We start from the raw sequence: 16,387 nt of genomic DNA on the forward strand, positions 1-16,387 counted from the left end.
CAAACAAAATACGCCCTCTTTTGACGGAAGTCTCAGTTCCAAAATTCAGCATGGCGTCCCAGTTGGAGGGTTTTGTGAATTCCGTTGTCAGTTTAAGTGCTGACGGTGAGTTATTTTCTACTTTAAATTACAAAATATACTTATAAATTGACTGAGCAGTTATTAGTCATGGTACATTTATGTTAGTTATAAATATATAGACAAAATAAACAAGAGCTAGCCTATGTCCTCAGTTGGGTTAGGCCTAACCTCTCTGTCTTGATCGACTTAAGTTAAGCACAATGTCAGAAGAAACATGCTCCGAGTGAGTACCCAGATTTTTCGAGTCATTTCGTCCTATTATAGTTATTTGTTACACCAGTGTAAAACAATTATTTTTACAGGGAATTACAGCCAACTATGTGAAGAACTCAACAAGAATCTTGATTTACTGAAGAAGAATGTGAGCAGTTTGGACACAGTGTTGGGTACACTTGACCCTCAATTGCATTCCCTCGGTGTATTGGCTATTTTGTAAGTATAGGCCTAGGCCTACAATATACTATGTTTTTAGTCTTTTATTCCCTAACCATTCACCATTAATATTTATATTTCATTTGTTTTTCAGATATGCAAAGTACTCACAACCGGTGTCCCCAACAAATGATTTTGAGACACTTGTATCGCAAACGCAACTCTTTCTTTCGATGTGTAACGGAGAACAAATTCGTTTTGCAGTAGAAACATGTAAGGAGGGATACATTAAAAAAGGCATATATACCACAATTAATCCACAGAAACCATGGGCGGATCCTGGGAGAAGCGATAGAGTCACACTGTCCCCACTAGTGACAGCTGAAATTATATGAAGTGAACTACTTCAGTGCGAGTGAGTGTGGCCGAGCGGTTAAGACAGTGGAACCGAAATCCATAGCCATAATATTGGCAAGGGTTCGAGGCTCACTCGCTCCATGGTTCTGGTGGTAGAACAAGTCTTCTCGGATAAGGACTATAAACCGTAGGTCCAGTGTACATCTGGCTCATGTGCACTTTAAAGAACCTAGTACATCTTTCGAGACGAGTAGGGGGTTACCCCGGTGTACTAGTTCATTCATACACACACACTGTCGTGGACAGACAAATTGGCGCCGTAGTTGGCTGCCGATGTCACAATGGGACCCTTAGTGGAGCAGTAGCCTTCAACTATGAAGTTTGCTCCTTAAAATTGAAGAAGATGAAGAAGACTTTTTATATCTATTTTTGACACTTTATCTTGTATATTAGCATTGCAGCTCTCCTGTTTAAAAAAATCCTAGATCCGCGTCTGGAAACATTAATAAGAAGTAAAATTACTGTGGCTAACAACTGAATGTAAAAGAAAAGAGGACAATTTAGGAAGCTCATTAAAAGTTTCAATTAATTAGAGAATAATATTAAATAATTCTTTTGCATATGAATACAATTATTGTTTTTGTATTAATTAAGTATTTACATATTATTTTCAGATGCAAACCTAGCCCACCAGTTCACAACAATGTTAATAGAACACAAGCAGCCCCTTAGGGGTATTGACCTTCTAGTCAAAGCTGTTACCAAGATACAGATGCATGAAACTCAACTCACATCCATTCATGCAGACATATGCCAGGTAGGACAGTAACCCCTTTTATTATTGAACTTACAGTCAAGAGATAGGGATTTAGTGGTGGCACCCCTTCTTAGTAGACCTCTTAATAATATCTATATTTTTAATTGAGATAATTTATTTTTTTAAATTATTTATAATTTAATATATTTGTCCTTTTTTTTATTTTAAATTAACTCAATATTTATACATTATTTATACATTATATATCTATGTATTTTTCATTTCAGTTATGTCTTGCTTCAAAATGTATGAAGCCTGCCCTCGCTCTGTTGGATGTGGATATTACAGATGTCAGCAAAGAAATCAGGGTAATAATCAATTAATTGTATTAAAACAAATCATTATGGTGTAATGGTGTAGTGCCTCTGCATGCTATTCCAAGCAGAAGAGTACGAGTTCATTCTTTTTTCACTCACACAGTTTTCAATTAATGTCTTTGTACTATTGCTACTGTGGATTTTTAATTAATTTCATCAACTTTATTTTAATTTTATCAACTTTAATTTTTGCAGGGTGGTCAGAGTGATGTTAGCTATTTTCTATGTTATTATTACTATGGTGGTATGATCTACACAGCTGTCAAAAACTGGAGTCGATCTTGTTATTTTTTTGAAGTGGTGAGTATTCTTCTAAAAACACATGGCCGTCATTGACGGATACTTTAGATTCAGTTGACTTCACTGCTGGTGTACTCCAGAACTACATTTATGCCATGCTATACACTTTTAAATGTTTTGAACAAGTGCCTCATTCAATTATTAATATGCAAGTAAGGACATTCTATGAAATGCACCCATTTCAAGAATAACGCATGTTTTTTCTTTTAGTTTGTTAATGGTTACACAGGGACTATTACCTATCATTTTGTTAAATTCTCTTTTTGTAGGCTATTACAGTTCCAGCAATGGCTGTCAGTCACATTATGTTAGAAGCTTACAAAAAGTATATCCTGGTGTGTCTCATACACCATGGAAAGATGTTGATGTTACCGAAATACACATCAGGTGTTGTGAATAGATTTATTAAGGTGAGTTGAAGACCATGCCATTACTCAAATATGCATCAGGTGTTGTGAATATATATTTGTTAAGATGTTTTACTTGATTGTTTTGTTATCTCTTTCAGCCATTAAGTCAGGCATATCATGACTTGGCCAATTCATATTCTAGTATGAATCCAGCGGACGTACAGACAGTGGTGGCTAAGCACACAGAACAGTTCACAAACGTATGCTCTTTATTTTTAGTTTCAATGTATTTAACTAAATTATGTGTCATCGAAATAATATTCTTTTATGTTCAAGTGTCTTTTCTACACCATGTTTGATCTATCAATCAAAATAACATCATTCATAAACAAACATAAATAATTAATAATAACATAATAATTATGAATAATATGAAACGGCAAAACTGAAATATAACTTTTGCTTGGTGGGCAGACAGTTTCATTGCTAAAACGAGACAAACTTTGTAAGTTATACTAATATTACAATGAGTTTTGTATAAAAGTTTGTGCTTTTTTTTAGGATCAAAATATTGGTTTAGTAAAGCAGGTAGTAGCCTCCATGTACAGGAAGAACATCCAGAGATTAACTAAGGTACAGTGTGCACAAAATAGAAACATCTTTGCTTCATCCCCACTGTATAATTTACACACTGTATTATAATACAATAATTTAAAATTTATTTAGCTTAAACTCTGTCTACACTATCAACCTACTTTGAAAAAAAAAATGTGTGATGTGCCCAAATATGGTAGTGATATAACATCATTGTGTCTATATATGGGCACATCACAATTTTTGTCAAATAAAGTTTAATAGTGTAGACAGAGCTTTACACAATTGTTATAATTATAATTGATAAACATACTTCTCTTTGTATCTTTTGAGCGTTTCTCTGTATTTTACAGACGTTTCTCACTTTGTCATTAAGTGACATTGCTAGAAGATGTCACCTATCAAGTGCTCAAGAAGCTGAGAAATATGTCCTTGATATGGTGAGTCGGTAATTGGTCTTAATTTTCAGTTTCACCATGTAAATGGAAGAATAACCTGGGACTTATCCGAGAAGACTTGTTATACCTCCAAAACAGTGGTCGATGAGTGCCTTGAACCTGTGCCGATTGTATGGCTATGGTTTGCCTTAACCGCTTGACGACTTCATATCGTTTCATTGTATACCATATCTTTGGTCTCATTCATATCTTTTTTGTATTCTGTAAATCTCATAGTTAACTTATATTTATAAGTATGGTAGTATTTTAATATTTGTTTTTATTAATGCCTACAGATTGATGATGGTGATATATTTGCAGCTATCAACAAAAAAGACGGAATGGTACGATTTAAAGATAATCCAGAGAAATATGACAATCCAAAAATGCTGATGCTTATGGATGAAGAGGTTGGTATTATTGATAGATTCAATTTCTCCTATTAACATGATAAAGTTGTCTACGGCACTGTCCCCTTGTTTCTTTTACAAGAAAGTGTCCCCTTAGTAGGTGTCCTAACAGAGGTGTTCTACTATATACTATTCAAATTGAATAAAAATAACAGGTTGTCAATTAAATAAATAAACACATTTCAATGGCCTTAATAAACAGAGTGTGTATTGCATATTTTATAGATATTGTGTTATTAATTAATTGTTATTTTTTCATAAGATGAGAAAGTGCATTCAACTTGACACTAAACTGAAAGAGATGGAACAAGAAATCACCAAGAACCCACAGTTTGTACAAAAGGTATGTTACCCTATGTTATACTGTTATCTGATTCATTGTTGCTGTGATATTATACCAATAACTAATATACCAATATATACCAAACTAATCACGGTTCAGAGTTTTCAGTTTCTTTTAGTTACTGTCATTTCCTCAACTTATTTTGCAAAAATGTGCATTTATGTCATAGCTGTTAGTTAAGTTGAATTTAATTTTTCTTTCATTTCCTTTCTTATTTCTTACAGAGTATGGGAATCCGGGAAGATGACGATATGCCTTCTTTAGTGGCTGGTAGTAAGTGAGGTCAGGTCAAATTATTGTTAATGTATAATTATGTTAATAGGCCTATTTATCAGTACAACATAAGGCTTTAAACTACAAGTGTTTTTGAGCATTGAGGGTGATATTTGATGAACTAAGCAACAGATAGTGTTTTTCACACAGTCTGTAACCTTTGACACATGTCACCTAAACTAGGACAGCTATTTTAAGTCCTAACTCTTTAATTATAAGTTTTAGCTATAGCATTTAAATAGCGCTTATTACAATCGAATGTTGGACTTATTTTGCGCTCACGAACCAGCATCAACAAAGATGATGATAAACCTCAAAACGGATGATGATCACACCTTTATGGTTAAATTTATTTTTAATAAGGAATTACCGATCGCACTGCTAGTACATTAATTGGTGCTTTAATGATGAGCCTAGCTTGCAATCAAACACACCATCTGTACAGCATTAATATTTGAGTATAAGTTTGTAAAGAGCCAATGTTTTCATTGTTATGTTTAACAAGACATGTATCAATATGTCAGCGCATGATTTAATACTTGCTCTCCACATACAATGTCCAATGAAAACCACTCATCGCTATTCAAATCTATTCTGTTATGTGCCCAGGGGCTAGCCTAGATGATATTAACGAGTCATAGGTTTGGATTGTTAATTCGGGCTAGCAAAATGGAAGATTTTAACAAAATAAGTTAAAAACGAGCATTGTATGTAGTGGTGAAAAACTTAAACATTACACTATTGATTTAGTTCAGCGTGTTATTCTAGCTTTTGAGTGGCAATTTTCTGTAGCAATTGGTTTTAAATTCAACTTTGCGTACATTTATTTACAAACATTTTTTTAACAAAAACTAAATATATATTATTTATCGGTTGTCTGTATTCTTTATATTGTAGTCAACAACAAAATGATAAACAACCAAAAAGAAATAAATATTTGAATTCTTTCAACAATTTTTTTGAATTAGTAGTTTTTTTACTTAGGTATCCATACGCTATCTGCCTTTACTTGGGCAGATTGTGCTTTCTTCTTCATTCAGATATATTGTGATTTCATATTTTGGAAATTGAGAACTCGTCAAGATTTCTGCATAATAATCTACCATTCATATTAATAAGAGATTTTCAAACAAGATTTCCGGAATGAATGCATAGTCCGTCTACCATTCTGAAATGTAATGATTTCTGTTGCCGGTCACTACTTTGATGTTATAAGAATGAACTCATTACTACTAATGTTTAATTCAATCAGCCACCTGCAACCTTTATTCACAAAACGAACCAATATAATACAGTTACTAGACTATGCAGCACTTAAATCAAATGTTCTGTGTCATAGATTGCTGAGTGTATGCAAACTTATATTTCTCAATATTTTGTCAAACTTCAGTGCTTCTGTAGGCTTTCCTCCCAAGTCCTGATTTGTTTATTGTTTCTTCTGTGTTGTTTTATTTTCGAGCGCCACCAGCAGGCGTTTCAATTTTTGATGTTTACAATCCAACTCTAGTGCATAGTTCTCTAAGCTTTGTACAAACCCATCAACATTATATACAAGTTAATTTGAGTCAGAAATGCAATGATTAATTTTAAACTGTATAGTTAATAACACCTTAACGCAATCACATTTATACCCACATAAAACAGAAGACAATTTGTATTTAGTATATTGCACTGTGTTCTTCTACTTCTTCTTCGCTTTCTTTTTACCAGCTGTGAAAAGGAAGGAAATTATACAAATTAAAATAAAAAAACAAATAATTTTATTTACTTTTCCAATGATTTATTTAAGACAGAAATGGATAAAACATACTTTGTTAAAATATCCTATTTAATTGTCCGAATTTTATTTATATACTTACATTTCTTTCCTTTTTTCTTCTTCTTTCCACTTTTTGGATCCACAACTTTTCTTACATGAGCTATAAAAAAGAAAGAGGTACAGTGCTGTATTATTTTAAGCACATGAACCTTTCGCGGACTCCTCCATTTCAAGGGAGGGGAGTTTAACACTTTATTCTAATCCATCAGCCGAAAGTCCTATGGAGTTTGACTGAACCGACCTTTTATCTGTTGTTATTATTATTATCATGGGCTACCGTAGATCAATTTATTTCATATATATTTTGCAATATATAACTATAAATGTTAAACTAATTACTTACCTGCCGTTCGTTTCATATCACACGCTTCTATTGCGTCGATTAGTCTCCTTCCAGTCGCCTGTGCCCCTGCCGTTTGTTCCCATAGAAGAAGGCAATATAACGCCTGTTCCCGAATTCTAACATACTTTGCCTCAATCTTTGGTACGTGTCTAGCGACCCCTAGTTCGATTGCCAGTCGTTTCCAGTGATGTCCTAACATCTTGGACGCTGGTTCAAGTATATGCATATTTTCTGTGGTTAAAGTAGAAGCGAAAACGAAAAAGCATGATTATTGATGTCGAATATATTCTGGTTTAGTTGTATTTATCTTGTTTCTCAATAATGATTTTTTATTTTATACATACCCTCTACATGTTTATATTAAATACTATTTATTTCGCTAAGCGCCGCCACAGACAAATGAGCACCGTCGTTGGTAAACTACAAGCACAAGTGGACATATCAAATTTCCATATGATAGTTTGTAAAAACATCTCGACGCATTCTCAGAAAGAGCCCCTGTGCATTATGGTTATAGGTCTAGTGTATAATAGCCAACACAAATATACTCCATATACCTAGGCTTAACAAGATCTCCTTATCTTACAATATTTCAGTATTTTACTAATTATTCTTCCACCCGGGTTATCCGAATTAGAACAAGTCAACCCGTACTTACTTGAAAAATGTTTTTGCTGGAGTAAATCCGCCAATAAGTTCAAGTTCATAGCAATCAGTCCGTTACAGTAAACATCAAACTCCCGATGTCCTCGCGTTAGAAGTTCCATTATTATTAACTGGTTTGTCTCTGCTGCGACGCCTTTTCCACCTCGTCGAATTCGTTGAGCGGTGTCGCTGTCAAAGACCATGTTAAGCTGAAGATATCTTAGCATTTCGTTCGGTAGAACATTGCCTACGAGAGGTACTTTGTGGTTCTGTAGCAATTGTCTGCATTCTTCAATAACTACAAGAAAATAGAATTAATAAGTTTTATAACGGTGCTTGCATATTTGTTGTAATAAGTGGGACACACAGGACTAGTTATGGTTTAGTTATTTACCCGGGTAAGTTTATTTCATGTGCCTAGTTAGCGCTAAGTTTGGTGGGTAGGAACCAACGTACACTAGGACACAGCGTAAACAACTTGCCCAATGACGTTGAGCTTGCATTGAGGTTAGTGGGAACCAAGCTTTAGAGGACAGAGAGAAATATACACACATGACAAATATTTAAATCAATCGAGGAATTCGAAAGCTTTTAGAGCATTATAGTATGGTTTACCTTCGGTGTTGGCATCATTCTCTTTGTCTTCTGTTTTGTCTTCAACATTATACGTATACATACTTAGTGCTGGTGTTACAGAATCGTCGGCCGATTTCGGTTTAGCTTTCCTTGTAGAATTATCCGATTTTGGAGACATACTTCTTGTAGGTCTTTATTTTTACATAAGTTTAAAAGTTCTATCGATGTACGTTCTGTATGGACACCGCTCCAGATTTTCAATTAAGAAACTATTACGAAAGAAAAATCAAAATCCAACTTCTGAAGTCAACAGCCTAATTCAAGCAGAACACGATTTTCGCAACAACACCGGAGTTTGGTTATCTTAGAAAGTTAGCAGACTATCTTTTAACGAGTAGCAGACTATCTTTTGACGAGAGAGCAGACTATCTTTTGACGAGAGAGCAAACTATATTTTGACCAACGAGTTAGCAGACTATCTTTTGACGAGAGAGCAGACTATCTTTTGACGAGAAAGCAGACTATCTTTTGACGAGAGAGCAGACTATCTTTTGACCAACGAGTTAGCAGACTACCTTTTGACGAGAGAGCAGACTACAGTATATTTTGTCGAATGAGCAGACGACCCTTGAACGAAAGCAGACGGACTTTAGTCTAGTTTGCGTACTAATGTTCGACTTTTGAAAATAATCGTTCGCCGCTTAATGTAATAAAAACATCTGATATAAATGCTTCATTAACTCCTCTTGAAAATCACTGTAATTTCCTGGATAAACGTAACATCTAACCGGCGTGACGTCATGAGTTAACGCACCTTTGCGACAGTCTCATGTTAACAGGTGTGTGTATATACGTGACTAAGGTGAGGTACGTGATGTTGATATTCACAGATCGATAGTCGAGAAGTAGTTCATTGTTGTGAGCCCTGGTACCTATAATTGTCTGTATTTTAATCGACTGCTGTGTCCATTGTTGAAATTCGCTACTGTCGGATTTGTGGAAGACAAATCTTATTAAAGCCTATTAAATTGTATTGATTATATTCAGGGCCTATTCTGTATACATGGTGTAGAAATAACAAAATGTCCTCGTCACCGGGCCACTTTACATAGGCTGCATTGATTTTTTGCAGATCATACTTTATTGATTATATAAATTGTGGAGTATGTATATTTCTTTTTTCAGTAGTTTTTGCTGCTTTTTGCCTCCTTGATGATTTGTTTAGGCCCAGGTTCATGGACATTTCATCCTAAATTGTAGGCTAGCGGGACTCGTAATCGTTGGTCCTTAGCGACATTTGTGCCTCCCGCGTCGATGTTGACTTCTTTGGTTTCTAGACAGCGTTTAACCTTGTTGCCCCTTGTGTTCTAGCCGTAAATAAAATAGGTACCCCATGTTCTTTTTATGTGACACATTATTGTGCATCAGTAACTCCACGACATTGATCTTATGAGAGCCTATATAGATAGTTGTCGATCGAAGGTCAGTAGGATTTAAGACCATAAAGCCTGGTTCCCACTTTAAGGACGCAACGCAAAGACGTAAGCGCAACGCAGGTGAGTTGGTCAATCACAAGCGAAAGTTCGGATAGTGGGAACCAACTGTTGTGTAAATAGTTTCGCAGGTAGGTCAGTCTTTGAAACTATTACGTTCGTTGTTATGCAGCATAATTCGATAACACGTTACCAAGGGTCGGTAGTTAGTACAGTATATTGTGTTTTTTAGATTACTCATTTTGTTTTACATAATTTTTAATAATCAGCCGCCATGTTGTAGGCCTATACTCATTTACTCATCGGCATTAATCCGTAATGAATGTTGCGTTGTAATGTAATCGTTTGTTAAGAGGCTTCCACAACCAACGGGTCATTTACCGTACATTTTCAATGGAGGGACATGAAACGGTATATAATACAGTTGGTTTTTTTTAAAAAAAGGTTTAAATTTGAAGTAATTTTTCCAGTTCCAAAACTTTATGACGCAAAATAATTTATTTATTATAATTTATTAGTTATTTTGTTTTATCTCAGCTATGATAACGATTGGTTCCCACCCACTCAAGGGCGTACACGAAACGCAGTTAATTGTTGACCAATCACAAGTGACGGATCATCTAAAATGTGGAAAGAGTAGGAACCAACAAATAGCCATTTTATTTCTTACCTTTGACTTTGTAAACAGGCATAGTCGATGTGTAGTGTTCCAAAAGTAGTCCCATATCGAGAATCGTCATTTTATTTCATTCATTCACACTGACAATAATGTAATACAAATGGTAGGAAGCCTATTCAAACAACATCAATTCCTCCGGCATCATCCACATCAACATCCCTCCTTCAAAATAGAATGTGTTAAACATGTTAGGTTAGATATTGCCAAATTCGATCATTATAGTACGTAGTTCAATAAATATATGTTTTTCTCGTATAGGCCTTTTCACACTCTTACTTTTAGTCTTCGTATGAGTTGAGGAACATTCATCAATTAAGCCTATGTTTCATAACATATTTGTATGTATCGCACGATATATACAACGAGATAATGTTATAATAGATAAGTTAATACATATAGAATTGTATTTGTTGTTCTGATTGATAAGATAGGCTAGGCCTATGCAGATTTTATGTAATAGATAAGTCTATAAACTTTCTTTACCTACAGTACCACCCACGTTGTATGCCTACACAGTATATAGGAACTTATACGTTATATATACGTTTAGGCCTCTACTATGATTTGAACTTACCTCAGATTAGCCTAGAGCCGACAATCAATTAGAAAATTGTACCGCTATAAATAATAGAGACTTGAAGGAGGCCTAAATGAATGACATGAATGTTTACATTACATACAATCATACAAGCGACTCGTAATTCATGTGAAACATATAGGCTCCATGCTATCCACGCATTAATGCCATTGGATCAACAACCCGGAAGTTGTTATTGTTAACACTATTGAAAGTTGTTATCAAGGCGTACTGTCGCATGGCAACAACAGAGTTAAGTTTGTTTAGTTTATTGTTTCGTAAGAATGGGTCTCGTGTGGCGAATCACGTCAGCCGTGTCCAATAGCTTTCTAATGCTGTGATGTGAACAAAAGTATGGATGACAGGGGAGGCCTATTGTTAATAAAAAGCATGCGGGGAACTAGCTTCCATTTAGTTAGGTTTAGATATCAGAAGGAGGTTTTTATACCTCCCTGCTTAGATGATACTTTATAGCAATTAACAAACATATTTAGCTGAATTAAGTTATTAGGCCTGTGGACTCCCAGAATTTAATAAAACAAAATTTCTCAGATAGGCCTTAAGGATCGTCATCAAATCAAAATATTCTCACACAATACTTTCCATAGACTTGCTGCAAGTCTGTTTTCATTGTCTTTTTTTTTATTTATTTGTTTTTATTTCGATTTTTGTCCGAGTATCTAAGCTCAAGTAGTATACGTATGAAACGCCATATGTGCCAAAATATTTATCTTATTTACTAATATTAAAACAAAACTCCGTCGGAACCCAGACTATACTTTCCATGGCGCATATCGAAGCATTGAATAATATGTGGGTTTTAAAGCACAGAATAAACATCTGTCTGTAATGTAATCTTATGTTTGTCAACGAAAATATCCTGTGTCAATAACGGCACACGCCCTTATCCCAAACTGGTGGTCACCTATCGCCGCCACTGACGTAATACCTTTGATATCACCTCTTTGCAGCTGCCTTTACAGGTGAGAATAAACACCTGTGCCCTCTTAATGTCTGCAACGAGAGATAACCATTAAAATGATGTCTATTGTCAAAGATAATATAGGGACATTTTTAATTTGGGTCCCATCCTAACAATTAATATAGGCATATCATGTTTTACATGCCACAATACGGGCAATACATTTTCTTATAATAAATACACATAGCTCTTCTCTCAGCTCTTAAAATATTTGAGCCATATAGAATAATATAAATATCTGGTTCTTATTTGAAAGTATACATGGCGCCCTCAGTTTCTGCAAACTATTGAACGAACTAAATAGGTAGACCTAAAACTCTATATCCCAATGTAAGCAACTTGGAATTTAAGCGCTAGATTATTGTTCGCAATTCGCTGGTTCGTACATGTCAATAATAATCATATTGGCCATTAGGTTCCTATCAAAACTGAGTGTACATTTATCGATTAAGAACATTTGTTTTGAATTGCGTGTTTAAATAAACCACTATAGACCGTAGCTGCACACATCTTGACCATCAACCACAAGTGAGAGTTCGAGCATCCGTAACTTGTGATTGTTACACGTGGTCATTTTTTCAAATTAAAATTTAAGTTCTCACGCACAAATTGGATGAGGGACTCGTTTGGTCGAAAGCTATTATACTATGGAATTCGTTATCGGAGGATGTAGTATCTTCAAGATCAACAAATCAATTTAAGTCAGGTCTTGAACGGGCATGGTCCAACCACCCTCTAAAATTTAAGACGTATTCAAAATTTGATGTTATTTTCAAGAGGGGCTTATAGGCATAGCCTAGCCTCGACTCCGGACCCAGCAAATGCTGAGCTCCGGAAACAAGTAAATTGGTCAGATTATTTGTAACTGCGCGTGTACACGTCTTTGTTTTGCGTCTAAGCAATTTAAGTGACCACCTCTACTGTAATACATGCGTTCATTCTTTTATATGCATTCTACAGTCTATTCATGCATTTCTAACAATATAAAGTATTAACACAGTTTTTCCAATATAATGTAGGCCTCCCTGTGTTGATAATCGGTTAATCAACCAGTGTTCAGTCATGTGAATCGATGACGCGTAATAATGCGCGCCGTTGACGCACTTGAGTGCGCATTTCTACTTTGTAGAAATGTTGATGGACTGACTTAAAACATTTAAATGCACTTAAAACATTCGGAATGACATCACTGTTTTGTTTGAATTAGTTATTGGGACGCTTAATGGCGACTTTAGTTTGATGTAAAACAGCACATTTTATGGATATTGCTTTTTGATGGGATCAATGGTATGTATTTAGTAAAGTAGCTAGCAACAATATCATAGTGTGTCGGCGGCGGTCTAAACGAGTACTGTACTGCTCTATCGTCATTTTCGAAGTTTTAAGATTTTATACTTTAAACAAATATCAGAATTGTCTCGAATTGAGCACGTTTGTAGTATTTATAAAATGAACCTTTAAAACAAGAGCCACGCCAGATTTTTCTTTTTTTTGTTGGTTATCAGGCCTAATAGACACGTTTCATTTTATGAAAACAAATTAAGATTAATCATTATTTGCTTTGTTGAAATTCGGGATTTGTTGTTAGCACTGCATTAATAGTATTGATGGCCTTTCCTTAAACCGTAACAATAATATGAATCTACAATATGGTTTTCAGTTTAAAACAAATGCATTGCTTAATTACTACCAATGAACTTATATAATATCTAATCGCAAGAGTACTTGTGTAAAAATCGTCATGCAACTAACAAGCTGTGGGCAATATCCATCTTCTCAATTTAGTAGAATACTTTAAATTAATCGTAGTAGATAAAAGAAAACCGCCACCGAGGCCGCCGGACTGTATATCTCGTTACATCATCAATTGTGGTCAACAAATTAATCGACGATGATCCGCTGTATGTATTTATATTATTGGTCCCAGTAGGTTATAATGGCGTTATTAAATCATTCATTCTCGTCGTCCTCCTCTTTGTCGTCGTCCTCCTCCTTGTCGTCGTCATCGTCATCCTCCTCTTCGTTGTCGCCGTCGTCCTCCTCCTCCTACGCCTTTTTGTCGTCTTCCTCCTCGTTGTCCCCATTGTCGTCGGCGTAGTCTTCCTCCTCCTTGTCGTTGTCTTCCTCCTTTTCGTTTTCGTCCTCCTCGTCGTCGTCGTCGTGGTCCTCGTCGTCGTCCTCCTCCCGTGATCGACATCCTAGTAGTCAAAGTCAACGTCGTCGTCCTCCTGCTCCTCCTGCTCCTCTGGGTTTCATTCATTTCAGGAGGACGACGACATCGTATTCATTAGGTTGGAGAAAATGATTGATGTATATATATAATTTGTGGGTCTATATAAATTTACGTATGTGCATGTCTATTTTCAAAGTTAAAATGTGTGTATTTTAACAATACGTTCTATTTTTTTTTTTCACTAAGAGGTTATAATACAAAGTAAGTTAACGTTTAATTTTATATTTGCACAGGATTCCAGCAATTAATAGTTTGTATCACATTTGACAGCGAAGTTTTTGCAATTATAATTGATTCCATTTATCATAGACATAATTTGTGATATTTCGTTGTGCAACATGAGCTTACAACAGCAGCAGAGTTCCCCTCTGTTTACATCGTTTCGTTGCAATATTTTCCCGTGAGATTTACTACTTTCCATTAACGAGCAAAACCTTTGTTTCATCATATTCAACAAAACCATTGTAATTGCTAAATGCGTCCGTACGTACACGGTTTAATTTAAATGACGTATAGAAAGAGGTCCAGTTATTATCTCTATTAATCTGCTGAGTGGATCTCAAACTTTGAACGAGCGCGTATGCTTTGCATAAAACGTATGCGACGCCCTCTATCGTTATCTATCTATGTAACGTAATTGTCCCAAAACATGGTACTCTAACTGTAGATTTTGTGACTTCTGGGTCAAAATGTCATAAATTACAGAGTACATTCGGTCATAAAATTAAGTTAATTAGATAACATTACCGACTACCTGGTTCCGTTGCTATAACAGACACATTAACCGTCTAACCAATGCATATTAAGTGAAATTGTTAATTACATATAATGAGTTTCTATAGCTTTAGAGAATGTAATGAAGTAGCCAACCGTGAAAATAGCTGGCAAGATAACATGTTTGCACTTTAGTTTGTTTGTTCTCAGTTGCTGAAAGTGATTTCGCTCATCCTGTGTCGAATTCAGAAACGCGTTTTTCTGACCACTAACGGAAGAAGTGTAAACAAACAGGGGAGCTGTAACAAACAAACACGTGGGTTGCAAATTAATCGTTATATTTCAAACTGAAATTAATTTCATAAATTCAGTATATTAATGAAGTAGGCATGGGTGAGTTGCGTATACAGTAACAGTAACACCATATTATGCAAGAAAGGCTGCTGTTTGTCACAACAAGATAAGATAAACTTAAAATGAAGACGGAGAAATAATATGTACTGAAAGAAAACACTTTCGGGACCCAACTAAAGAATGTCCCCTTAATAGAGGTTGGCCGCAGAGCTAGTATGTTACAACATTATTGTCACTTCTCCCAGAACAGTGTGTCCTCCCAAAGGAGGACCTCCACTGTATCTGGGTTTCTCTCCTCTCTTCCTGCATGCGATATAAAATGGCGCACTTACCTGTGTGATTCTTGACTATTGTTTGGTTGTAACTAATTTCCTCTAATCCATATACAAGTAGCACAATTATCGCTAATGGCGCTAATTAATTATTGTCCGCTACTGCATGTCAGTAAAGAAAATAATGAACATAAACACCATACATCGCTAATCTAATTAATCATAATTTATGATAGAAAAGTCTCCGTTGGCTGCCAGCTCCAAGCGTTAGGTAAACATTTTTCAATTTTGATGTTTTATTTTCAGGGAAGAGTAGTATAAGCGATCGATTGTATATGATAGTGAGTAAAGACAATGTATGTTCTCCTTTTGTGACGTCGCTGAAGACAAATTAGATCAATATAGGTTGATTCATCATCACAGTATTAAACTCACCTACCGTATATATATATTTTTTCAATTCTATATTTCATAATTTTATTTTATAGAGTATTTATTTCTGTATGCATCATAAGTGAGGTAATTGGATGTAGCCTGTGGTACGCTGGTCTACACTAAGGCTGTTTCCTTTACATGACGTAAGCGCGCGCCGCAAGTAATTTGACCAATCACGACGACACAATAGATCATACCAACTGACATGTGATTGCGTTGTAATGCTTATACGTCGTTGTTGCGTCGCGTCGAAAAAGAGTCGTCCCTTACGACGGTCAGATAAATACAATCGGGGATTAAGAAACGAAATGTGAAGAGTTAGGATAGATAGTATCGGTCACTCACTCCCTCTAAGGACACATTCAAACACGACATCATTCTAAATTACACACAATTAAAGAGTTGATAAATAACAATGGTCATATTATCTTACAAATTACTCTTTGTGTGTTTGCTTACAGCATATCAATAATTCAACGTCCTAATACGCTCGAGTTTTGAAGGAAAATGAGACTTGTTTCGATATAGGCCCTTACTGTTATCTGTCATCATAAGATGATAACAACGCAATATATGCACATATAGAGCAGCCATATTATTGCATTTTAATTGTT

At 35.3% G+C, this 16,387-nt stretch overlaps 2 protein-coding genes across 3 annotated transcripts; one reads left to right on the forward strand and one right to left on the reverse strand.

Moving 5' to 3' along the window:
* Positions 1-31: 31 nt before the first annotated feature.
* Positions 32-5,605, forward strand: LOC144840879 (COP9 signalosome complex subunit 3-like). The gene is made up of 13 exons (XM_078696954.1): positions 32-105; positions 384-513; positions 608-726; positions 1,485-1,627; positions 1,855-1,935; positions 2,140-2,244; positions 2,514-2,654; positions 2,753-2,854; positions 3,156-3,227; positions 3,542-3,628; positions 3,922-4,035; positions 4,298-4,378; positions 4,603-5,605. Exons 1-13 carry the CDS (start codon positions 51-53, stop codon positions 4,657-4,659), a joined length of 1,287 nt encoding a protein of 428 aa, XP_078553080.1. The 5' UTR covers positions 32-50; the 3' UTR covers positions 4,660-5,605.
* Positions 5,606-5,625: 20 nt separating this feature from the next.
* Positions 5,626-10,368, reverse strand: LOC144840889 (uncharacterized). 2 transcript variants are annotated; one of them, XM_078696970.1, is made up of 5 exons: positions 10,198-10,368; positions 7,472-7,756; positions 6,814-7,044; positions 6,511-6,570; positions 5,626-6,361 (listed from the first exon to the last, which is right to left on the reverse strand). In XM_078696970.1, the coding sequence occupies exons 1-5, from the start codon at positions 10,265-10,267 to the stop codon at positions 6,333-6,335; spliced, it is 675 nt and encodes a 224-aa protein (XP_078553096.1). In that variant the 5' UTR covers positions 10,268-10,368; the 3' UTR covers positions 5,626-6,332. The 2 variants fall into 2 exon arrangements, with proteins under 2 accessions (XP_078553096.1, XP_078553095.1); XM_078696969.1 differs by lacking the exon at positions 10,198-10,368 and adding an exon at positions 8,074-8,991.
* Between the last annotated feature and the right edge of the window lie 6,019 nt (positions 10,369-16,387).

This window comes from Antedon bifida, chromosome 4 (genome assembly GCF_963402885.1).
Source record: "Antedon bifida chromosome 4, ecAntBifi1.1, whole genome shotgun sequence".
In the NCBI taxonomy this organism is placed as follows: Eukaryota; Metazoa; Echinodermata; class Crinoidea; order Comatulida; family Antedonidae; genus Antedon; species Antedon bifida.

Excerpts from the sequence above, each read along its gene's own strand:
- LOC144840889 (XM_078696969.1), bottom strand. The coding sequence starts at position 8,212 with ATGTCTCCAAAATCGGATAATTCTACAAGGAAAGCTAAACCGAAATCG. Across the intron at positions 7,045-7,471 it reads CCAGCAAAAACATTTTTCAA|AAAATATGCATATACTTGAA; the intron begins GTAAGTACGGGT and ends CTTTAACCACAG. Across the intron at positions 6,571-6,813 it reads TGATATGAAACGAACGGCAG|CTCATGTAAGAAAAGTTGTG; the intron begins GTAAGTAATTAG and ends TCTTTTTTATAG.
- LOC144840879 (XM_078696954.1), top strand. The coding sequence starts at position 51 with ATGGCGTCCCAGTTGGAGGGTTTTGTGAATTCCGTTGTCAGTTTAAGT. Across the intron at positions 1,628-1,854 it reads TTCATGCAGACATATGCCAG|TTATGTCTTGCTTCAAAATG; the intron begins GTAGGACAGTAA and ends TTTTCATTTCAG. Across the intron at positions 1,936-2,139 it reads ATGTCAGCAAAGAAATCAGG|GGTGGTCAGAGTGATGTTAG; the intron begins GTAATAATCAAT and ends TAATTTTTGCAG.